Source organism: Mustela nivalis (assembly GCF_964662115.1).
Source record: "Mustela nivalis genome assembly, chromosome: 7".
NCBI lineage: Eukaryota > Metazoa > Chordata > Mammalia > Carnivora > Mustelidae > Mustela > Mustela nivalis.
In genome coordinates this window covers 2846777-2871368 of record NC_139026.1, presented here as the reverse complement: position 1 = coordinate 2871368, position 24592 = coordinate 2846777, and the positions used below count along the sequence as shown (strand labels likewise).

At 61.1% G+C, this 24592-nt stretch overlaps 2 protein-coding genes across 8 annotated transcripts in view; one reads left to right on the top strand and one right to left on the bottom strand.

Annotated features, from left to right (window-relative positions):
• GRAMD4 (GRAM domain containing 4) overlaps positions 1 to 3644 on the top strand; it is a 74592-nt gene extending 70948 nt beyond the window's left edge. For all 7 annotated transcript variants that reach the window (XM_082739614.1, XM_082739609.1, XM_082739612.1 and 4 more), the window contains exons 17-19: positions 7 to 91; positions 904 to 972; positions 1313 to 3644. In XM_082739614.1, the coding sequence (XP_082595740.1) occupies positions 7 to 91; positions 904 to 972; positions 1313 to 1417 (259 nt within the window). In that variant the 3' untranslated portion in view covers positions 1418 to 3644. The remainder of the gene's footprint in view (positions 1 to 6; positions 92 to 903; positions 973 to 1312) is intronic.
• A 3355-nt stretch (positions 3645 to 6999) lies between these two features.
• The window catches only part of CERK (ceramide kinase), a 39603-nt gene continuing 22010 nt past the window's right edge, over positions 7000 to 24592 (bottom strand). Inside the window, exons 4-13 of the mRNA XM_082739623.1 lie at positions 23657 to 23782; positions 22632 to 22695; positions 20644 to 20789; positions 15472 to 15546; positions 14573 to 14725; positions 12897 to 13002; positions 11983 to 12059; positions 11146 to 11351; positions 10408 to 10616; positions 7000 to 9259 (exon numbers count right to left, since the gene is read on the bottom strand). Of these exons, the coding sequence (XP_082595749.1) occupies positions 9190 to 9259; positions 10408 to 10616; positions 11146 to 11351; positions 11983 to 12059; positions 12897 to 13002; positions 14573 to 14725; positions 15472 to 15546; positions 20644 to 20789; positions 22632 to 22695; positions 23657 to 23782 (1232 nt within the window). The 3' untranslated portion in view covers positions 7000 to 9189. The remainder of the gene's footprint in view (positions 9260 to 10407; positions 10617 to 11145; positions 11352 to 11982; positions 12060 to 12896; positions 13003 to 14572; positions 14726 to 15471; positions 15547 to 20643; positions 20790 to 22631; positions 22696 to 23656; positions 23783 to 24592) is intronic.

Here is a 24592-nt window from a genome sequence, read left to right as displayed (position 1 = left end):
TTGTAGTTACTTGTGCTTTGAAAGCTCCAAATCCGGTTCTTCCAAGAGAAACAAGGTCATCAAGCTGATGGACATCACGGACATACAGAAGGTCCGTGCGGGTGCTCTCCTACCCTCCTCGGGTACCCCTCTCCGGCTGCGGAGGAGAGAGGCCGTGGGGCCGTGAAGCCGGTGGGCTTCGGTTGGAAGGCAGATGTGTTCGCGGTGAGGGAGTGGTGCCGTCGGGAGACGTGGGAGTGCCTGTGTCAGGCTCCCCTTCTAGAAGGTCTCCGTGCAGAGCCCCCTAGCTCCTCCCGGAGAGTGTCCACATACCACGGGCTTGCCCCCGTCCTCATGGGTCAGCGCCAGGCGCCCTCCCACAGATGGGGAAGGGGAGCACAGCATGGTGGGCCCAGCTGGGTGCCCCAGCCCCCACTAACCACTGTGTATCCGCCCCTTGGCCCTGAGATGCTCCCCCCCACCTTGGGTGTGTCCTCGGCCAGTGTCCCTCCGAGCGTCACTTGGACAGGGCAGGGCATGTGCAGTGCCCCCTGCCTCCAGCGTCTGAGCGTCTGGGACACAGGCCAGCCTAGGTGGGGAGTGGCCGCAGCTCGCTGGCACGTCAGGAGCACACCCCCCTCGCGCCCCCCCACCCCCGCCGGAGAGAGATGCAGCGGCTGGGACAGGAGACGTTCCCCTGCTCCTTAGGGAGACCCCATCTCACTCGGGCCTGCTGGAGGGGTGGGATAGGGCATGGGCAGGTCTGGATTCTCGGTCATGAAGTCGGTCTGTCCTCTCGTGGTCAGGAAGGCGGGGTTTCATGGGGCTGGTTGTCTGTGGGTCCCTGGGAGAAGCGTGCCCGGGGACAGGCCTGGTCCTGATCCTGGGAGGGCTCCAAGCTGACCATGTGCCATCACCCCTCAGTACAAGGTCCTCTCTGTCCTCCCGGGCTCAGGCATGGGGATCGCTGTGTCAACGCCTTCAACCCAGAAAGTAAGTGTGGTGCGGGACACCGGGCTGTGGCAGAGAGGTAGGGGGTGCGGGTCTAAATCCCTGGGACACGGGCAGAGCCGCTGAGCGGCTCGGGACCCGAGGGGACCCCCTTTCTCTTTCCCTCGCTGTGGCCGCAGCAGCCTCCTGCCTCTGCAAGTCCGGTCAGGTTCAGGGCCGGGGCCGCAGGGAGGAAGGGGGTGCCGGGAGGAGCCAGTCTCTCGCTGCAGGTGGGCCTGGAGCCCGCGCGGGGGCGTGGGGGGGTCTGCCCTTGGGCGCCAGACCCCATGGGGCCCTGCTCAGCCTGGCTGCGCAGGGTCAGCATGCGTCTCCGCCCCGCCAGCCGCTGGTGTTTGGCGCCATGGTGCACAGAGACGAGGCCTTCGAGACCATCCTCAGCCAGTACATGAAGATCACGGCGGCCGCGGCGGCCGGCAGCGACAGCTAGTGTCCGTCCACCCGGGACGATGCTGGAAGGCTTTCGTTTGGTTTTTTGGTTTATTTTTGTTTTTTTGGTTTTTTGTTTTTTAACACTTTGATAGTGGAAAAACAGTTGGACATCCTCCTGATCTTTCGCAATAATTCCCCTTGACCTGTGGTTTTATTGTGTTCATGCTGCGCTTCCCGGACCCCTTCACGCGGGGGTTGCGGCCTCGGACGGCGCCCGCCCGTCCCGCAGGGGAGGCGCGTCCCACGAACACACGGGCACAGAGGGCAGGGATCCTCGGAGGCCAGCGGGAAGGAGGACACTCAGAACACGCCTGTGCCAGCCGCCGCCGAGTACAGCCGCCGTCCCGCTGCCCTGGACGGAGAGCCCGCGCCCGCCGCGCCCAGCCCTCCAGAGGCCGGAGCGCTTGCACGCCGAAGCCACGGCTGTGAGCACCGGCGTCCCTCTTCCTGGGCATGAAGGACATCGGTGAGGAGCGGCTCGGAGGCGCCTCCGCCGACTACCCTGGGCGGGCCCGTGGGTCTCACTCCTTCCTGTAGCGAGGCCACCTACCACGCGGCCTCAAGTGGGGCCCGGGACAGGGCGCGGCTCGGTCTGGCCTACGCTCGGTGCCAACCAAACATAGGGGCCAAGGAGCCACCAAGGCCACTGGCCATCTGGGCCCTACTAGCCACTGGGAGGCCAGGAGTCGGCAACCCTCATGGACAGGGAGTGGCGTGCAGGCAGAAGCACATCTTTCACTCTCTGCTCTGGAAAGCAGACCATCGGCCGGGGCTTTCGGGGCCCTCTGAGCGCGGGATGCTCTCAGACGAACGTCAGCCGCAGCACGGCCAGGTGTGGCTTCGTGGTGACAGCCTCCAGGGCTGGCAGAGGGGTGCTCTGGGGCCCAGGGGCGGGAGCGGCCTGGATGCACCGTGGGCCAGGCTGGCCGTCGGTTTGTCATGGGAGCTGTGTGGGGCCACTCGGGGGCTCCAGCAGTGGGGAGTGACTGAGTGGAGCCCAGAGGCTAGGGGCCGGGTGGTCTGCGCCCCTGACGTCCGGCGGTGGGAGCGAGCCACCCCCGCCCGGCGCCTGCCAGGGCCCTGGTGGCCGAGGCCGGGCGTTGGGGGAGGGGTCTGTCTGCAGGCTGCATTGGGGACAGGCCTGTGACCTTGGGGAAGGACAGGCTGAGGTTGTGGCGGCCGCGCCCGCCCCCGGCCAGCGCTTCCGACTGGACGGCGGCTCCTCGGCATGCCCTGCGTCCCCTGGGTGTCCTGGACATTGTTGTTTTTTGAAGAAACAGAAGATTATATTTTTTACAGAGAGCAAGCTGTTTTTCTTATTTTTGTATCATTTTTCAGATGTAATTTTTACCTTTGCTCCAATCCTAATTTGCTGGTTTGGGTGAAGCCCGGTGGCCTCGCTCGCGTCCTCCTTCTTGGGGGGCCACGGAGCCACACGCCAGGGCCCAGGCCGCGCTCCCAAGGGGCCGCGCCGACCAGCCTGATGAAGCACACAGCCCGCCCGGCCGGTGAGGTCTGAGGGCACCCGCGGCGCCCGCCGCCCCGGTCTGCCTGGCGCTGGCGTTCACACGACCCCGCAGGCCGGCTTCTCGTCGGACCGAAGGCAGAGCCGCTCTGAGTCCTGGCTTTGGCTCCCACTGTGGGCACAGGGGGACCGGCTCCCATGGGCCCTGCAGAGGCCTCAGGCACCCCCGGGGACCCTCCCCCAGGGACCCTCCCTCGGTGCCTGAGGCGAGGGGGGACAGGCCGATTCAGGGGGACCCTCTGGGAGCCGCTCACACCCCTCCCTGGGGCTGCCAAGGGGTTGGCATGGGGCTTGCCCTCCTCGGCAGAGCGGGTGGTTTGGTTCGAGTCCCTTCTGAGGAGACAGGGAGATGAAAACTGACCACGTGCGGAGCACGGCCCGGGGCGCTGGGTGGGGGTGCGCGGCCCCCGGGGGCTCCCCGCTGCCTGGCAGAGAGAGCCCGGGGTTTCTATCAAACTGTGTAAATCTGGGCAGATGTTTAATTTCTATGACTAATCACTGAACTAGCGTGAATGTTACATTTTTAGGTCCAGAGCTCAAGTCTGTTTTGGATCTGTAAGTAACCGTTCCTGCTGCCACTCTGTTCCACAGAAGGGTTGTACTGTATGAAGAACTGATGAAAAACCCTGTAACAGTTTTTTAAGAAAACTTTGTTTGTTTAAAGAAGTCTTGTATAAATTATAATTTTTATTTAAATAAACCTCAGATGCTTTGTGCTCCGGGGAGGGTGGGGGGTGCTTGGCCTCCCCAGCGGGGCCCCTGTGCCGTGTCGGCAGCTGGAGGGGGGCAGGCCGGTTCCCCTGCTGGGGGCCCAGGATCACCGTGAGCACCAGTGCTGGAGGGTAGCAGGGGTTTGGGATCCGAAGCAGCCTGGGGCATGGAGTGTGGCGGGGGGCATGGGAGCAGACACTGAGGGGAAGCAGGGGTCCAGGTTCCGAGGCTGGAAGGCCGGTTCCGCGCATCCAGGGCCTGGCACTGGGTGACAGGGCAGTGGGCCCATCACTCTGCCGGGACATGGAGGAGCCTAGTAAAGGACCCTCGGGGTTGGGGCGCAGGTCCTAGGCAGGACTTCCCTGGGAATGGTAGGCATCTCTGGGACCAGGTGCAACCGCGAGCCCTCCCCCCTGGGGTTTGGGCAGAAGGGTCCCCGGTGGCCCCCGTGGCTCAGCCAGTCGAGACACTGACAGTGGAGACCAAGGGATGCAGGAACTGGCCGACATCTGAACCCACCAAAGTCCTGTGTGGAGCTGAGCTGGGCACAGTCAAGGGCGCAGCCTCCTGCCCTCGACACCCACAGCTTGACCCAGGTCCCACGAAGTGAGCGGGTGCTGAACAGACATCAGGTCTGGGGGGCTGGCCCTGCGCTCGGATGAGCCCCATCCTCCCGTTCGTCCGTTTGTCCGCTGCGGGCAGTCTCAGGGCTGGGACTGCGCTGGGACAGGCCGGTGGTCCCTGGGGGCCAGGTACCCGGTGAACGCTCTTGGGACTGCACAGCCCAACAGGTAAGGTCTATGAGCTCCCAGCCCTGTGGGGACCCCTGTTCTGGGCAGGGGGAGGGGTGAGGAGGAGCCGGAGGAGGTGGCAGGGACCCCTCCGCCCCCCTCGCCGATGGGGCTCCCTGTTTGCCTGTTTTGTTATTTAATGTGTCCACAAAGTAGCAGAAATAGGTCTCCTCACTCCTGTAAGAGCTCCCCGGGGACCACATCTGGTAGAATTGGTTTTGTCTGTGGCCGGAGTGTTTCCTCTGGTGGGTTTACAGCAGTCCTCTGCAGGGGGCGTCCCCTGGCTTCACCCGGGCGCCCCGAAACCAAAGGAGGTGCCTTGGTGGCCCCATGGTTTTGGGGCCTTTATTCTTGGGAGCCTGAGCCCCTGCCAGGCTCCCACAATCTGTCCTTCTGGCCGCAAGACAGAGGAGCAGCCGCCCTGGCCTGGGGAGGGTCTGGGGCCCCAGGGGACAGGAGCACTGAAACACTGGCTCTCGTCGAGTGCAGGCACCTGCTGCTGATGCTAAAACAGCGTTTAGTGAACGGGGCGGGGGGATTGCATGTGGCCCAGAGAAGTGTTGCCATCAAGTTGGGGACCGAAGGCGGTGGTTACCGCTGTTCGCCTGCAGGAACCAACCTGCAAAGCTGACTCCTCACGCATCCCCTGTGGCGGAGGCTGGAGTAGGGGCCGGCAGCTTGGGGCAGGCGGCAGGGGTGATGGGGGCGGGGGGGAGGGTGGGCGACCACTGCCTGTGGCCTTATGACCCAGCAGGGATCCGTGAGTCCATCCAGGAGGCCCTGCCCTGCGGGAGTGTGCAGAGGCAGGGGGTGGGGGGCCCAGGGGAGCCATCCAGCCCCTGAAATCAGCCCCCCCATGCCAGAGCTGGGAAGCCCACCCCGTCTCCTGCTGGGTCCCAGCGCCTCCACAGCCGCGGGCTGGCATCGTGTCGGGGGTGCAGGGCTCCCAGGATGCTGGCGGCAGAGGTGGGGGGCAGGCGCCTGGGGACCCAGTCCTTTAGAGGGAGGCACTGCTGTCCCTTCTGTACGGGGAGTCAGACCTGGCACAGATGGGGGACAAGTGGGCAAGGTCCTGACGCTGGAGCGACTCAACTCCTCCCACTCGTCGGTGACGGCACTGTGGGAACCCCAGATCTAGAAATAAGGGCTTTTTTAAAGATTGTATTTATTTGACAGAACACAAGTGGGGACAGGGAGAAGCGGGCTCCCTGTGGAGCGGAGAGCCCAAGGCAGGGCTCGATCCCAGAACCCCAAGATCATGACCTGAGCCGAAGGCAGACGCTTCACCAACTGGGTCTCCTATGCACCCCACGCAGGTAAGTTTTCATAGTAAGAGGCACAATTTCTGGATTCCATATGATACACTTAAAAAAAATCAGATTTCTATGTAACAACAAAAAAAATTTAATCCCAAAATACAGTTTGCTAGGAATATACCTGAACGGTTCAGATACTGTGGGAAACTAGGAACTGTCAGAAGACCCGAGTAAGGCTTTATGAATGGGAACGCGCTGCGTTCGCGGACTGGAAAGCTCAGCCTCGTGATGAAAACGTCTTCTCACAATGTGCAGCGTGAAGCAGCGGGATCCAGGAGACAGGCAGCGGGACTCCTTTCAGGACAGCAGCGCCTGCCGGACGAGGCCGGACGGCACGGGAGCGAGTGTACAGGGAGAGAACCCCGCTCCTGCCGGCTCAGCTTCCGGGGCTGTACACCCCGGAGCACGCGGACGGCAGGCAGGGGAACCGGGCAAAAGGCACACGTTCTTATTTGATGCTAAGAGCTTCTTTTGTTGCTGTTCATGGAGATCTTTACTAGAAAAAAATCAGAAGACCCAGAGAAGCAGTTAGATCCTGGGGCTTCTTAACAAAACGGCAACAAACTTGTGAAGATTGGATGAGCTGGATGAGGGTTTTGGGCTTCTGAGGTCACAGGACGGCACTGAGGGGTCTCAGTGGAGAAGTGAAAGAAGGTTAAGGTTTGTGCAGACCTAGCTCGGCACCGACCGTCCCCGCGGTCGGCTCACGGCGCTGGAGAGAGGGCGGCAGGCCTGCCCGCGGCGAGGTTTGATCCCGGTTCTCAGCAGATGGGTGGGGGTGCAGAGGGCGCCTCTTGAAGTCTTCAGCTCGAGACAACCTTATGCCCAAGTGGCCTGTCTTGGGGTGGCCTGTCCTGACCCCCTCACACGGATAAACAAGGGAACGGTGCACCGGAAATGGGTCCCCCACAAGGGGAGCACGGGGACTTCGGGAGGAAGTTCTAGCTCTTGGCCTGGGTGACCCCATGTCCTTCGTTTTATTCTTGTTCTATACACTGTTACATGGGTGGGGCCTGGGCGTCTTGGTCGGTCGGGCGTCTGACTCGAGTTCAGTGCAGGTCATGATCTCGGGGTTGTGGGATCAAGCCTGGGGGTCGGTTGGGCCCTGTGCCCAGCGGGGAGTCTGTCTGGGGTTCTCCTCCTCTCCCTGCTCACTCTCAAAACAAGTGTACACAGGCGTTTTCATGAAACATGCTCTGCTTTGAACAGAACAAGAATTTATAAAAGAAAACCAAACTCTGCCCAAAGTAACTTTATTTTTGTCTTCTCAAACATACCAGAGCAAATACGCCATTTTCCAATCTTGAAACCAGCAAGATTACAAGAAAGTGAAGCCACCCTCTCAGGCCATACTTGCCCGTTACCCAGGATTGTACCAGAGCAGTCGCCCCTGCCCCCGCCCCGAGCCGCAGGGACCGCCCACCAGGTGCCCACCTGGTGCGGAGAAGCAGGAAAGCGTCAGAGCGTGATGGCTCCTGGTGTTTTCGCACTGATGAGTCACCAAGGAAGTTAAAACACAGACTAACCCTTCTAGATGGCCCTAAGTGTTCACTGACCCACCACTGGTCCAGGTTTTTCTTCACTACCCTGGAGTCCAGTGGTTGAGGGGACTTCGCGGAGATCTGAGCCTCTCGCCCCTGGGGGAATGTCTGAACATCATCGGCAACTCCCGGGGCGTCCCGACCATCACTCGGGCCCCGAGAACGGCCCCAAGGCCTGCAGTTCTGGACTTGGGCACGCGGCCAGCCGTGCAGGAAGCCGGGGACAGGGCCGGCTCTCAGTGAACAGAGAATGCTCACCGTGGCCCGGACCAGTTTCCTAAAATGGGCAGTGGGTTGTAGGACAGGCCAGAACTGTTTGGGGAAAGCTTGTGAAGGAACCCGTCCCACAGCGTGGTTCTGCGCCCTCCCCCGGGCCCTGCCATGTGGCCGCTGCCCCCGCACAGAGCTGCCTGCCTGTCCTTCCCACCAGCAGCGAGCACCGGGGATCAGAAAGAGCTCGCGGGGACTGACTTTCCACACCCAGACGGCGCCCGCCCAGGACCTGCTAAACCGTTGCCTTTGTACGATGACGCAGTGACGTGGTCTACTGGAAAGGCCACAGGGAAAGCTCGCTTTGGTGTGACCTGGACGGGACTGAGATGGAGTAGGAGATCGCACGTGTGCTCCAGACACGAACACCAAAATGAGATGCGACCAGTATCGGATGTCTGTGAGGCGAACAGGACCAGCTACCCCTCCAAACGGCCAAGCGCCGCCCGGGACAGTCAGGCCGGCTCCGTCTCTGCAAACCAGAGTCCAAGCCACAGCTTCTATTTCAAATAAAGCTATTTTCGAGGCGTCTTCCACATACCTGATGTGAATACAAAGGAAACAAGGCCAGAGTGCCGACGAGGGACCCCGGGGACCAGGGTCATACCTCCAGGGAACCCCCGCCGCTGGGCCTCTGGTGCATCCGCAAACATTGCGCTATGGGGACACCACTTCCCGCTGACAAGGACGTTTGCATAAACACATGGAATGAAGCGTGAAGAAAAGCCCGTCTGGAGCATGTGCGGAGACCTGGGGCCTGCGGCCAAGGAGCCACAGGAACATGGGACCCTGGGACCCAGGGACCCACCCTCAACAGGGCGAGGCCGCTCGGCCCGAGGTGAACACAGTCCACACAGCGGATCGTACCCCTTGTGCGCCCGCTTCCTCCCACCACCCCACGAAGCCCTCCTGTTACCCACTGGGTTGCTGTGAAGCGTGGGTCCTCTCCGTTTAAAACGGACGCCATGTCAGAGCTTGCGACCGTTCTCACCGCCGGCCGACTGCCCCAGAGGCACCAGCGTGACCGAGGCAAGGGCCGGGACTTTGCAGATACAGGGTTTCTCTGTCAGTGTCCTTCTTCCTAAGACGGTCCTGCTCCGAGGTCACCGGAGCCACTCGGGACACACCCGGCCCAGTAAGCGCGTCCCGAGCCCAGGTTCAGGTGAAGATAACAGGAAGGCGACCCAGTGTTCCAAACCCTGAGCGCGCACACGCGAGTCCATCTGGTGGAGAGGGTCGGTGAGCTGCTCGACACCTCCCGTCCAGATGCTTGGACCTCACATCCACTGTCCCTAAAACGACTGTGACAGAGCCACAGGTGGGCCCCTGGAAACCGCCATCGGCCTAAAATCCAAGAAGTCAGAGCCCCAAACTGACAGGGGCCATAGGCAGAGGCCAGTTCTGTGAAATGCGGTCCACAGGCTCACAGAGAGCTGAAAAAGCCGGGAACATTCACGGATTTGCTGACCAAGTAGTTTGTCTAAAATCAAGATCTAACTATCAAAAATAAATTTCTAAATTTAAATGTATATATCAACGTAATTGGTCTGCAGGAATTTTCTTAAATGACTTCGCGCTTCCCGAGCAGGGCGAGGCGGGCGGGGCGTGAGGGCGGCTCAGCGGTCCGGCTCCTTCGCGGCCTCCTCGATTCCCCGCGCGAAGAGGCGAACCAGCTGGCAGTGGACCCTGCAGAGACAGAGGGCCTCGCGTGACCCCCCGTGACCCCCTGGCCCTCGGCCCAGCGGCTGGTCGAGGGTGGAGGGACCTGGGCGTCTCCTCATGGCTGGCTCTGGGCCCGGCCCTGCAGGGACAGCCGGGGGTGAGAGTGACTTACCCACGCTCTTCAGAGGCCTGTCTTGTAAAGGGCGCGGAGGCCCCGAAGGCCGGGTTCGACACCCGGCACCCCCTCTTCAGCAGCGTGACCACCCCCAGATGGCCGTGTTCCGAGCTTTCAGGGCCGCAGGGAGGGCTCCATGCGGGGTGGCCCCCCCATGTGCAGGATATCCGGTCAGCCGGGATGAAGGAGCGCCACCGCAGCCCCGACCCAGGGGTCCATGAGTGGCCGAGGTGCCCCAGAGACCCCTCCTTCTACGACAACCATGAGGATGAGCACCGAGGGGCTCAGGGGTCCGCGTGGTCCACCTTCCCCTACTAATGATGTCACGGCCTCCTCCAAGATGTTCAGTAAGAAAAACTCCGTAATTGGGGCATCTGGGTGGCTCAGATGGTTAAGTGCCTGCCTTCAGCTCAGGTCATGATCTCCAGGTCCTGGGATCGAGTCCTGCCTCGGGCTCTCAGCTCAGTGGGGAGCCTGCATCCCCCCCGCCCCACCACTCCCCTGCTCACACTCTCTCGAGCTCTCTCCAAAACGAGTAAATCAAATCTCAAGGAAAAAAAAAAAACCTAAGTCACTTACTGCTCAAACATGGTAATGATATCAAGATACAGACCATATGCTTCCCAAAATAATGCTGTTACTGGTTTTCAAAGTTTCCCGCATTTTAGTAAATCCTTAAGCCAGCATCACAACTAATTCCATGTCTTTAACTGGTCAAGTTAGAAAAGCCGAGTCCCTGTGCAGACAACTGTCCCGGCGGCTTCTCCTGCAGCCTCGGGGCGACCACCCCAGGGAGGCTGCTAGCCAGACCCCCAGCTCCGGCCACAACTGAGGTCCGCGGGGCTGCTGGCCCATTGAGCAAATGAAGGAACGCGTCCTGCTGTGACGTCCGTGGGGACAGCAGCCTCCTCCCCAAAGCAGCCGACGGTGCCTCGGGGACAGACAGAATGGGGGTGCGGGGGACACGGAGCCCCGGGAGACGCGCCTGGGCACGCACCTGACCTCGATGCTGGAACTGCTCAGGACCTCCCCGTCGCAGTTCCAGGAGCTGTTGGACACGGGGCAGCAGCAGGGCGGGGAGTCGCTGCACACGGGCCCGAAGCGCGCCTTCCCCCTCTCCTTGAGGTCGCTGTCCTCGTCCTCCATGTGCTTCGAAAGAAACTGGAATTTCTTCACACGATACACTTCAACAAAAGCGAAGTCAAACTACCGAGAGACACAGAAGGGGGTGGCGTTCTTCGGGTGCCAGGCCGAGGAGGCCGGGCCGTGGGCCGCCGTCAGACGCCCGCCTCCCACCGTGGCCGCGGCGACGGGCACTTGCTAAAGGGTTCGGGCGGGGCGGCTCAGTCGGCGGAGCGGCCGGCTCTTGGCTTCGGCTGGGGTCACGATCTCGGGGTCATGGGATCGAGCCTCCCGCCAGGCTCTGTGCTGAGTGGGCATCCTGCCGGCCAGCCTCTCTCCCTCTCCCTCTGCCCCTCCCCTGCTCCCGGTCTCTCTCAAAAACAAGTAAACCTTAAAAAAACAAACAAAAGCATTCTGGTGGTTCCTTAGCTGTAACTTGTACAATTCCTTACCTTTTATAAACGCTAGTTTAAAAGCCACATGAGAACACCATTGGAGTAGACCTTAAGCACTATTCAACACAAAACCACCCCTAGATCTTACTAAAATCAGAGACACACCCACAGCCACGGGCCTCCGGATGCTGCGAGACGCGGGGTCTCCCACGGCTCACCTGGTCGCACTGGTTGGTGTGCCTGACCAGAAACCGCAGGAAGTTGAACCGGGAGCATTTCCGGATAAGGATGAGGTCAGAAGAGCCGTCCCCCAAGTGCGCGGCCGGGGAGAGGCCCCGGGGGGTCCGGGGACAAGCGCAGGACATGTTTGTGGCGTTGATGGCCAGGAACTTCCCGCAGACCACCTTCCACTCCTCCACCTCCTCTGAAGCAGAAAGGGGCGTTGCGGACGGGATGTTAGGGGCGGGCGGGCATCCTGAGACCCTCGCCACAAACTCCCCCCGTGACGGGCCCCCTGGCACCAGCACCAAGAATCCTGTGCCGACCGCCGGGCCCAGAGGGTCAGCAGGCAAAACACGGAGCAGTTTTGCTGGTCCTCACGTGGGGACTTCTGGACAATTTCAAATACAGACCGATCGCAAGCGTGGCCTGCGAGCTATTTTCACATTTTTACATGGTTGGAAGAAATCAAGAGAAATATGTTGGGACACATGAACCTGCTACGGAACCGAACTGCACGTCCACAGAGTTTGCCGCGGCGCTGCGTCCCTTCCCTTGCAAGTGCCGGGCAAAGCCCAAAGGCGCACAGGTGGGTCGCAGGAGAGCTCGCTGGGCCCCGAGCAGAGCACTGTGGGGAACGGGAGCCGGGCTGGCGTACAGCCGCGGCTCCGCCCTGCCACAGGGCTGGCCGGCGGCCGCTGTCTGCTGCCTGCGGGAGCCCAGGAGACAGGGAGGTGCAGAGCGGCGCCCACACGGGGACAGACGCGACGCCCTCCAGGACTCGGAAACGCGCGGCTCTGCACACGGCGTGACAGTGACTGATGCAGAGACATTACCCGTGTTCTCCAAACCGTACAACGACTTCTTCTGCTCCTCCTCCAGCTGCTGCCTGCTTTGCCGGCACACGAAGCACCTGAAAGACAAGGACGTCACCACCCTTCCTGAGGGCGCAGACACTCGGCGGGGACACGGGGCTGCGGGAACTCTCCTGGGACAGCAGGCTCGGTCTCAGAGGCTGAGCTAACAATATTTCCTTTGCACGCCAGTTTGAATTCTCCAGATTAGACCTTGTGACAGTGACCCGTGTCCTCCAGTCCTGCTCTAACACGGGTAAGCGTCACACGAGCAGGGCGCATCCTACGAGGCCGGGAAGCTGGCGCCCGGAGCCAGGTCTGCGCGGCCCCAGGTTAGCGGAGCTCCAGCGGGAGCAAAGGCCAAGAAAGGTACAAATTCCACGGCCAGTAATACACTGGGTTTCCGTGTTCAGTAATACATTGGGTTTCCGTGTTCAGTAATACACTGGGTTTCCGTGTTCAGTAATACATTGGGTTTCCGTGTTCAGTAATACACTGGGTTTCCGTGTTCCCGTCGCTACCAAGCAAGTGGACGACTGGGCACTCCACGGTTAGTGCGGACGGTGTCTGCGGTCCCGGGGCCCAATGGACTCCCTGTCCCCCGGGGTACAAGGGTTTACACCCCAGATGAGCTCAGCAGTCTGCTTGGCGACGCGACGGCGGAAGGAGCTTCTGCCTCTAACTGTTCTGATCTATGGTCTCGAGTCCCTCACTTCAAGGAAGGGAGAAGCGTGGGGGCGCGGGACCCCAGAGGCCCTGCGCCAAGCTCCGTCGCTGGGCAGGTGAGCGCCCCTCCCCCATCGAGACTAGACGATGCCACACGCCCACGACAGGGAAACAGCCCCAAACAGTCCCAAACGCCACGTGTGCAGGAACGCACGGAAGGGGGTGCTCACCCCGCCCGGCAGGGCTTCCTGTCCCGCGGAGACCCCACCGTGTGTCGCGCCGGCAGAAAAGATACCGTCCCTTCGTAGCAGTGATGTGACAGGAAGGTCTTCAAACCTGAGAACAGAGCATGAAGGAGTCAGTCCAGCATCAACCCCGGCCACGCCGCCCCACGCCACCAGCGCCTCCCGGGAGCCGGCTGACGGGGTCAGGGAGGGCGCCTGGTCCCCAGGGCTGCCCCCGACAGTGGCCCCTCCTGGCCCGCCCGCAGGTCACCGGCGGCTGCCGAAGCCCCAGACGTCTGCACAGCCTGAAGGAGACGCTTCCAAGGGCGGAGCCCCCGGATCCCGTCAGCGCCTCTCAGGCTATTGGCCCACACCCTGACGTCCCCCAGCCTGGGCTGCCCAGGGTCACCCAGCACAGCTCTGGCATCTGGGAAGAGCTCTGACGAAGGTCACGGCAGCACTGGGCCCAGAGGACGGTGGCCGGCCTCGGGGCCGACTGCGGGAGCCGCCTGCTCTCAGCAGGCCTGACCAGCCACAAGAGGACCCCTAAGAGTGAGGCAGGAACCCAGCTGGCTGGTGCAGGAGTCCCACAGGACACGAGCATGGGGCCCGGGTCACAGTGGGGACCATGCCGTGTCCTGGGAGTGGAACAGTGACACCATGCCCCACATCAGATAGCAGAGGCCACGGTCACATCCTGCATGATGGGCACAGCACTGAGCGCCCCCGCCCCGGGCCCCCGCCCACTGTGCTAGCACCTGGCATGTGGCTGGGCCCCGGGATACACTCAGTACCCACGTGTCCTGTGCAGAAGCCACTTCTAGTGGCCCCCAGTCCACCTTCCTCCCGCTGCCCACCCCCCTGCTTCTCCCCCCGACACCCCCACACCCCGCTCCTTGCTAATGTGAAGGGTGCACAGCCGGAACCCTGCAGGGCAGCCTCTCCCCGGACGACGGTGACCCGTCTCTGCCAGTCCTCAGACCACGTGCACGTCCCACGGGCCGAAGACGTCAGCCTTCCCTCTGCCTCAGAACCACCTCGGGGCATTGCGGCGTGTCGGGCTCCAGGTTGGGGAGGAGACATGTCCCCGCGGAGGGGCGACTGTGGGTCGGGACGAGGCCCCACGTGCTTGGGGCACACAGCCAGCTCGGCAGCGGGGAGTCAGGGCCCGACGTTGCTTTCCCGGACTCTGGTTTATTAGATAGTTCTTCAGGGCCCCCACACCTGGCCTTCCGCTCTACTTTTAACTTAGCTCAGTCTCGGCGATGCCTCATGCCCGGCAAGTTACTGTCCCTTTCTCTCCCAAGACAACGGCTCATATGTTAACACCTGCGATGCTTCGACTGGACCTAATAGAGATTCACCCAAAAGTGAACTGGGGAGGGCCATGACTAGACAAATGGGACTGATCAAACTCGGCCCCGGGGCCCATGTGGGCGGCAGGTGTGGCCACCAGCACGTCAGACACCGTCCCGGGGACCACACCCCTGACAGGAGCAGACCAGCCTGCTCCGCATGGTCTGCAGCGGATTTCCAGGTCCCGCCACTTCCAGCTCTGCGGCCGAGGGTGGGGGTTCTCGGGGAGCGGGCCCTGCCCCTCGGGCGTCCCGAACCCGTCAGACAAGCGCCTGCGGCTGCGGGCCGTGGAGAGCGGCGCAGCGCCGGAGGTCAGACGGCCTCACCTGAGAAGTCGTATCTGACGAGACCCATCCAGCGCTTCTTCTCGCTGTCCTTGATGATGTCCCCGTAGAAGCCGTAGCCCAGGAGGGACACGGAGTACCGCAACAGCGCGCCGTGGTGATGCACGGACGACACGTCCATGGACAGCGAGTCCCCTGCGGAGGGAAGCAGTCCCCGCTCTGGCGCCGCACCCCTCCGGCCCCGGATGGGGCCTGGCGAGCGCGTGCCAACACGGACGACCAGCACGCGGGGAGACGGGGTGCACCCCGGGGGGACTGGGCGCCCGCGCGTCACTCTAACGACAGAATTTAATGGACATTTCCAAAACAGGTTTGGAAAGACGTCCTGCCGGGCCCCAGGGAGCACGTTCCGGCTGCGAAAGGGGGAGTTGCCCGCGACTGAAACGGACGATCATCCACGTGCCCCTGGCCAGCAGCACTTGCGTGGCTTCGGGTCTCACGGGAGACGCACCGTGGTCGGGGAGGGAGCCACGTGCTGCGGGGCCGGCGACCAGCAGCACGGACAGCCTCCTGCCCCGGGGGCCGAGCACACAGGTGCCTGGGATACGCCACGTGGAAAGGGCATCGCAGGCGTGTGGATTCGGGCCTGGGCAAGCCTGTCCCGACGGGGCAGGGGCCGCGTCCCAGACAGAGCAACAGAGAGCAGAACGTCGGGCAAACCTGGGGCATGCTGGGGCCAGGGGTCAGCCTGGGCGCACACGGGGACACGGAGGCAGCAGCCAGGTCACAGGGTGCCTGCGGCTGCGGGGCAGGGACGCCGGAGGGATCCGAGCCGGGAACCACGGCCCACACGGAGCCCCGCAGGCGGGAGGCCCAGGGAAGCCCACAGCCAGCCCCGGCCCGGAGCTTCCCCCGCGGTCAGTGCCCGCGGGAGGACCTACCCACGATGATGTGCAGGGCGGACGTTTCCACATCGTTGGTGCCCACCGTCGAAAAACACACACAGTCTGTCGACCCTAACGAAGGAAAAAGAAAGGGAAGGTCTCTGATGGCGTCGCAGTGATTTAAAACTGCAGCAGGTTTCCACGGGGCGGTCACGCTTCCTTCTGGCCTTGGATGAAGAAAGGACACAAGGACTAAACAATCCTCCTGCCAAGGGAGGCCTGGCCGTCTTGAGAGGAACTCGCCGGACGTGCTGAGACACCCCCACGACCCAGCTTTCTCCTCACGGAGCTCTCGGGACTGCTCCTCGGCCCGCCTGGGGGCGCGGAGCGCCGGACACGGGGGTGGGGGGTATCGCTGCGCACTCTGCACGGTGTGTATGTCCCCACTGCACGCGCCAGCGACCCAGGACCATGGGCACCTGCGCAGAGCCGTCAGCAGCGAGAACGTGGACGCAGAGTGAGGGCAACCCGCGAGGTCCCCGCAGAGGCCCGTGGGAGCCCATGTCCTGACGACAGCGCCCCCCGGTTCCACAGAGCGCCCTGGGGCCCGTCGCCGGTCAAAGACGCACAGCAGCCACCACCTGACAGACGGGAGGGGACCCCCCGGAACTCGGCGAGCACAGGCCTCCCACTGACGTGCTCGACCGTAAGCTGCGGGTGACCTCAGGGCACCCGGCGAGGGCCAGGATCGCCAGGCGTGGTGATGGCGCTGGGACCCTCCGCACCTCTGTCCTCCTTCCAGCTGGGGCCCAGGCCGGGTCACTGCTCTGGCCTGAGAGGGCAGAGCGCCCCGTGGGCTCTTATTTCTCAGACTGCTGAGCCCCACTGCCCCAAGACACAGACCCAGCAGGTCAGGGACGGGGCTGAGTGAGCTGAACTGGCTGAAAAAGCCTACTGTGGGGACGCCTGGGTGGCTCAGTTGGTTAACCAGCTGCCTTCGGCTCAGGTCATGATCCCGGGGTCCTGGGATCGAGTCCCACATCGGGCTCCTTGCTCTGCAGGGAGCCTGCTTCTCCCTCTGACTCTGCCTGCCTCTCTGTCTGCCTGTGCTCGCTCTCGCTCTCTCTGACAAATAAGTAAAAAAAAAAAAAGCCTAGTGTGGATTTCCCGGAGCAAAGTGCGTGTCAGGATCTGGAACCGCACCGTCTGGCCGCGGACCAGGACCCAGCAGGGAGTGACCGGGGTTAGCCGGCACAGCCGCCCGGACGCCGGGGGGTCCGCGGGTCCAGACGCTCCGTCCTCCGCCCCCAAGGATCGACGCATCTCACGTCGTCAGTGATGTCCCCCGAAACTGGAAAACAGACGCCTGACTGCCAGCCCGTGTCACGTCTTCGACTAACAGACCCTGGTCCAATCCGCCGCCCGAGGCGAGGCTCGACATCGTCTGAGCGACTTCGCGCTCCTGATGGCTGTACCTTTCATACGTGCGTTTCTCTTGCTCTGTTCATCTTAACCTGAGGATGTCAGCAGTATCACATTCCAAAAATGAGTCAAAAAGTAAAAAATTTTAAATAAGCATTTAAGACCATAGGAGTGAAGTCTTAAAATATTAAAAATTAACAGCAAACCCGTGCGGTTTCAGAGTCTCCCACAGGCTCCTCTTTAGAACAAAGCGGACCCGGAAAACCAGCATGAACACGCCTAAGAAAACACCCTCGAAAGAGCTATTTTAATTACTCTCAGCTGTGCCCCAAGGTGGTTCTTCGCATCCCCAGAACCTTCCAGAACGTCTGCAGACCCCTTCTCCCACCGCACAGCCAGGGCTTTGTTTGCGTTCCGGGCAAGCCATCCTTCACCACACATGGCGCAGATGCCCGGACTCACCTGCATTCGCAGATGCGGGGCCGCCCGCCCCGGCAGGACCCTGCAGGACCCCACAGGGACCGCAGGCAAGAGCAGAGCGGCGAGCATCTGGTCCTCATCCCGCACCGCGGCCGAGATACCCGAGGCCTCGCTGGGCCGGACACCCCCACCAGGGCGGCAGAGTCTTGTGACGGATCCTCTAGGGCTCACGTGTGCGCGTGCTGGGACCCTGCAGAGCCACAGCCAAGCGGGCCGGGCTTATGACTGACCTCCGGGACGGCGTCTCGCTCCTCCGAAGCTGCTGGACGCGTCTCATCTAAGGAGGTGTGGGTGGCACAGGCCGAGGCGTCCAGGCCCCGCCTGGCTGGGGTGGGGCCCCGCGGACTTGCGTTCCAGGATTTCCCAGGGCCCTGTCCCTGGGTAGGACATGCATTCTCTGTCACCCGGTCCCCTGGCAATTAATACGGCAGGTGACCTGACCTGACAGGTTTCAGGGATGGTTTTGCCATCGAGTCGGATTGTTAAAGGAGGTTGTCCCTCGGCTTGCCGGCACTCCAGACCCTTCAGGCCCTGGCCTCTGCCCCTCCTCTCTCCGCCCTGCCTCTGGCTCCCTGCTCACGCCTCTGGGCCACAGCCAGACTCCCTCCTGCCCAAGGACCACTGCGGCCCAAAGGCAGGACCATCCTCACCACACTCCGGGCCCTGGACCAGCGTCACCCCGAGAGGCCTCCCAGAGCACCCCGTCTGCAACAGCGTGTCCCCGACTCGGCTGTGTCCTGGACCCACGGTGCACCTCCCCACACCCCGGGGGCACCGCCTCGCTCTCTCCTGGGCCCACAGCAGCGACCGGCCCACAGAGGGGCTGGGAAAGCCATGTTGCCAGGGTGCGTGATCGCGGATGGACGGACGGACGGACGACCGCCCAAGCTCCAGAGAGCCTCCAGCTTGCGTCTGGCCCCCGACGGTCTGAGGAGGCCAGCCTGGCGCAGCTGGGGGGACCTGGGTGCCCGCAGGCAAGTCCCCTGAACGCCGTTCCTTCCTTTTAACGTCCAGTGTGCTTTCAACAGCTCATCCCTCGGATGGGACCTAACTCCCCGGGCACTTCCTCAGACATCTGCGTGGCCCAGGCTTCGACCAAGAGGAAGCCCTGGCTAGAAACCAAGGTCTGGCCCCAACCGGGCACTGGGATGGGGTTCAAGGACCAAGTCTGCAGAGGTGTGGAGGCTCGGGTGTGCCGACCAGAACTGAGGACAGAGGGGCCCAGGGAGAGGCTCCCCCCTTCTGCGGACTGGCTCGTTCCTCTAGATCAAGTGGAAGGAGACAGGAACTGAGAAGGCATCGGCAGGGCCGGACTCCCGGCAGCTGGAGCAGTGATGGGTCTCCAGGCGCGGTGTCGGGCCGTCCCAGCCGCCCCGGGGCTGCCACACACCAGCCAGACCCCGCGGCCTGCCCCCCCAATGCCAGGCACCCCCTCCGAGCGCTGGCCTCGGTGTCCCCTAGCAGCCTGTCCCTGATCTCCATCAGAACTCGTGCCCCCACCCCAACGCCTCGTCTCTGTGCCCCCGGGGCACCAAGACTGACATCATGGGGTCACCCTTATTCCTCCACCCAATGCCTGCTGGCTCCGTGGCAGAGCTACACCCGAGTCCCAGCCAACCACATGGCCACCGGCCCCAGCACCGGTGTCCTCCCCGGAACGGAGCGCATGGGGTGGTCTTCAAGCCCATTCGGATGACACTGCCCGTGGCCTCTGCGTCTCACCGTGTGGCCTTCAGGACTCGAGCCCCAAGCTGGGCCCTTGTCCAGGCCCCTCGATGACCCCACTCTTGGCACCCCTACAGGCGGGTCCCCTTTCCTAGGCGCACAGCTCTGCCCCAGCTGACCCACACGGCCAGCCCCTTGCTTGTCACCTCTCGGAAAGGGCCCTGGGTGCCCCAGCAAGAGGAGCCCCTCCTGGCCACTGTCCGCAGTGTGCCCGCTCTGGTTTCCCGGTGTGCTGGGTCCCCTGAGTGGGCAGAGGCCACGCACATCCCGTCTCCCACCGACCCCAAGGCCCAGAATGCCCACAGCAGAGCGCGTGTGTCCCCACGACACTCCTGAGTGGCTCCTGAACGTGAACAGCTCAGGCTTGTACGTGGTCCTGCTACCGCAGGCCGATGGCTGTAAAAGCCATCACGAAAAAACAGTTGAGCAGAGAGAGAAATACAATTCACGTCGCCCAGAACAGACCCCATGCAGCCAAAGAGCAAAGCCTAACAGGGAGAGGTTGGGAGCGGCGATCAACCAAGAATAAACACGTCCGCTGCAGGAACAACGTTTGTCCTACTTTTCCTGACCGTGGGGCGGGGCAGAGAGGTCCCTCGGGGGGAACTTGGGCCGCTCTTCTCGGTCCATGAAGTGGGACCAGGAGAGCAGCTCCTTCACAGCTGTCGCGACTGGTGGCAGGGGACGTGCCACGTGGGATTTCTGCCCGGACACAGCCCCCATCACTGTCACCTGGGGGCAGACCCGGGCACCGGACAGGGGCGCCGCCTCCCTGCGGACAAGGTTCACGAAGCCTCGAGCCAATTTATGCAACTCAACGTGGTGGTTTTCAAAGAAGTGAGTACTTCCTACAGTCCCCAAACACGCTGAGCCAGGGGCGCCCGAGGGGCTCAGTCTGTGGGGCGTCTGACTCCTGGCTTCTGCTCAGGTCATGGTCTCAGGGTCATGGGATCGCGGCCCGTGTTGGGATCCACTCTTGGTGGGGAGTCTGCCTGAGGTCCTCTCTCTCCTCCCCCTCTGCCCCACCCCCCCCCACTCCTCAGATAAATAAATAAATCTGAAAAAAATAAACAAAACCCACACTGAGCCAACCTCTTCAGGACACAGCCCAGGGGCCCATGGGGTGAACAGGCCCGGGACCCCATCCCTCCCCGTCTTACACAGGAAGTCACCCCCCCCACTGGGTGAACCCCCCCCCCAGTCCCCAGCACCCACTAGTCCGGGCTGCAAGCCACTGCCAGAAAAACACAGGTTTCCCCAGCTTCCTTTCTCCCCGATTGTGCTCTGGGGTCCCCGGGTTCCCCAGGTCCCCCCACCCCCCGACTGGGCAGTCCTTTGAGAGCAGACTGCACCCCAGCCACCGGCTTCAGTGCCCGTGGGGAAGGAAGACAAGATTCCCTCAAACGCAAAACAGGGTCCTGTACTCGGTCAGAAACTGTTTCTCGACAAACTGTGCCCCCGAGTGGCGAGTGGCGGTGAGATCACCCTTTCGGTAGCAGAATGACCTTAAAGGAAAACCAAGCTTGATGCTCCTGGGGAAGTGGGGGGGGGGGGGCGTCTCCCGGGGAAGTGGGGGAGGGAGGGGGGAGGCAGAGCCCCTACCCGCGGGGATGATGCCGATTCTGAGCGGGCTGGGCACCAGCGCTGCCCTGGGCTGGTTCTGGTCCACGCCGGCGTCCCGCTGCGTCCTGCCGATCAGGCCGTGCAAGACCTCGCTGAACATGCCATCTCCACCGACACAGACGATTCTGCAGGGGACACAGGCTGTTAGGGTCCCTTCTGCTGTCCCCACAAGGTCGCACCCTCCCCCGGGCCCCGCCTCCAGTTCATCGCAGAGAATGCTCTGCCCCTCCGCCCACAAGCAGGGGGTTCTCCTTCAGGCCAGACTGCTAAGAAGTAAGCAGACAGGGTGCCTGGGTGGCTCAGTGGGTTAAAGCCTCTGCATTCACTTCAGGTCATGGTCTCAGGGTCCTGGGATCGAGTCCCGCATCGGGCTCTCTACTCAGCGGGGAGCCTACCCCCCCCACGGCTTCCCTCTCTGCCTACTTGTGATCTCTGTCAAATAAATCTTTTTTAAAAAGAAAAGAGGGGCGCCTGGGTGGCTCAGTGGTTTGGGCTGCTGCCTTTGGCTCGGGTCATGATCTCAGGGTCCTGGGATTGAGCCCCGCATCGGGCTCCCTGCTCCACAGGAAGCCTGCTTCCCTCTCTCTCTCTCTCTGCCTGCCTCTCTGCCTACTTGTGATCTCCGTCTTTCAAATAAATAAATAAAATCTTAAAAAAATAAATAAATAAATAAATAAATAAATAAATAAATAAAAAGAAAAGAAATAAGCAGACAAAGGCAGAACAGACGTCTCCCTCCACGGAGCTCCACCTGCCAGACCAGCCCGCAGCCCCACAGCCGCCCTTAACCTCCACACGGCCTGGGCTCCGGGGGCCACCCGGTCCCTTCACGCTGGCCGCACCACTGTCTCCAACACCGACTTCAGCTCCCCACCTCTAACAAGTGCCTACGTGTCTTCTGTAGGATTCCGTCACCCGGACCAGTCAGGTCTCCCCAGACGTCCTAGAGACCCACCCCCTCTGACCATATCCCCTGCCGCCCTCCAGCCGGCTGTGCCCGCAGCGCATAACCTCCTTCGGCCGTCCCGGGGCCAATCCCGGTGCATCAGTCCTCACCGCATGGCTTTAAGGTCCTTTCAGAACGCCTGACCCTCAGCAGCAGCCTGTGAGCGGCCCTGGGTCCTCACCCCTGCGGAGGCGGCCCTGGGTCCTCACCCCTGCAGAGGCGGCCCTGGGTCCTCATCCCTGCGGAGGCGGCCCTGGGTCCTCACCCCTGCGGAGGCAGCCATCCTCCCCCAGGTCTCGAGCGCTCCGCCGAACCCCTGCCGTGTGCTAGGCCTGTGCCAGGGGCTAGGGGACAGCTGCGCACAGGCACCAGGATGCTGGCCCTCTGGGGCTGACGCGCCAGCAGAGACAGACACCGCATGGACGCGGACTCCCATGTGGGGAAGAGCGCAGCAGCTCCCCGCCTCGCCCCGTGTCACACCGCTGGGCACGCACAGCCAGGGCCGCCCCAAGAAGAGACGTCAGACACCCAAACCCACAGGTGCAATGGAACGGCTTGTCTGTGGGCTCAAAACCTCAGGCTCACCAAAAAAGCCTGAGACAAGTGCTCTCCCGCGGTGAGGGACACTGGGACGGGGCCGGGACCCCAGTGGGGACAGCAAACAATAAGAGCCTCTGACCTGTGGTCTCCCGGGCTGTCATGGTATTTGTTCTGTAGAGTAGCCCTGTTTTTAGGACATCGGCCTCCAACATTGAGGAACAAAAGGGGAACGTCTGGAACAGACCAACAACTCGGGGAAGACTCGTCTGCACAGGAGGCAGGAGACAGACGGACGGACAAGGACAACAGCCAGTGGCGGCTCCACGTCGCAGAAGGAGGCACGACGGAGCTTCTTTGCTATTTCTGATTTTCTCCCATGACAACCAGGAGCAACAAAGGACAGACAGGGAGGGAACAGCACTGAGACGGGAAAGGCCTGATCAGCGCTACGTGGGCGTCAGGGTGGCCGAGCGGTACCCACCCGTCGTATCTGTCCGTGTTGATCTCATATAGAGTCTCCTTGGCCTGGTTCGCATGTTCAGTAACTGTGAGGAAAAGTGACATTATGCTATATTATTATATTATATGATATACATATTATTATATTATATTATAAGCACATTATTTTAAAAAGTTTTTCCTTATTACCCCAGTTAAGCTGAAACTTTAATAAAACTTAAATAAAATAGAACTTGAAGAAAATTTAAGAATATCTGAAGATGTAAGAAAAAGGAAAACACGAGTCCGCAGACCGTGTACTCAAAGTAAGAAACAAAACAGAACAGAAACGCTACTCTGCGTGGAGTTTTGTACCCCAGACTTCCCGACATTCATCCTAGATACTCTTTTCGGTGAGAAGTTCTCTGGAAAGACCACGTTAAAGGTCCACGTGCTGTCCCTTCAGATTCACAGGGACATGACCGCAGCCCCGTGATTCCTGCCGGCGCGCATCATGCTGGTTTGAGGTTTGCTGTTCTAAAATGTGGCCGCGCACCTCTGTGCCTGTCGCTCGTACACCGGACTGTCGTCCTGGGCAAGCGCGAGAAAGCTGGGGTACCAGGCTACCCCCCTCAGGAAGTGTGCACAGACCTCAGAGCACGGGGTCACGGGGAGAACAGCGTCTGTGCGCCCCCGCCCTGCGTCGAGAACTTGCACTAAAAATCAGGGCCACGAGCACGGCGTCACATTACATTTCTTCAAGTGTCACTTATTATGAAATTCTTCCTAAGCCTTACTAACGGCTTTTCTCTCTCCTTGCAAGAACTTTCTGTCCCTGATCTTTACCCTTTCATCGTCTTAGCGTTTCTCTCAAGTGTTTCTTATGCGACGACTTGGTTAGAAAAGTATCCATACTTTATATCGTATTGTTCTCATTCTGGTATATAAAACAACGCATTTTACTTTGTTTAAAATCAACTTGTAAGACAAAACCTTGCCTAGTGACAAGATTTGACGCGAGTCATTCTCAGATTTACTCATATATGTTTAATAGAACTGATACTTTACCAATTATTTCGGTGGTGATGGAGGCTAAGGTGAACAGTGGCGCCACTTTCCGCTCATAGATCCGCTTGCCTTGTCCCTTCCCTCCGAACGGATTAATGAACACCAGCAAATGCTTTGGTCTCGATGCTACAAAACAACGACATGCAAATCCCAGTGAACCCAGAAAATGTCAACAGGAAAGACTGCGTCGCTGAAGGAACTCTAACGACTGTAGTTTGAGAACCCTGCTAAGTACTGCCTGGTCAAAAGCATTTAACTTCAGGTTAAAGAACGGTGCTGAAGAGTTGCCTAATCTACGGGCAGGGGAGAGTGGGGGTCTATCAGAATGGCCAAGAGTCCTGTGGATCTGCGAATCCCCAAGAATCCAGAATTCTGACCAAGACACTGTCTCCTGATGAAGGGTCCTATAAAATGCGACTTCTGGAAGGTGAGTCTGCAGAGAACAAGAAGAAACACGTGCAGACGGGACCATGAGAAGAGACAGACTGTGAGACACCCAGACAGCCTGTCAGCCCCGGGCCTCAGCCCCGTCCAGAGAGCATCTTCACCTGGCTCACACCGACATTTGTGTTGGGGTTAGTTCAGATAGATTCTGACCCTCAGAAACTAACTTTACTGGCAATCAATAAACGTAGCAAGAAAGTATATCCTCCCCCACCCCAAAAACTGAGAACCTGAGTCTGCACAAAATCCTGCACACAGAAGTTCACAACAGCCCCTGAGTGGAAACACCCCACGTGTCCATCTGCTGGGGGCTGACACCCCAGATGCAGTCCAGCTGCACAATGGAATACTACTCGGCAGTCAAAAAGGTCAGACTACTGGTATCCTGCCGACACGGATCCTGTCAATGCCGTCACTGGACGGTCTACAGCCCGTCCCTGAAGGGGCCCTTGTGATGTGACTCCGTCCACGGGGTGGCTGTCTCTGCTCCGA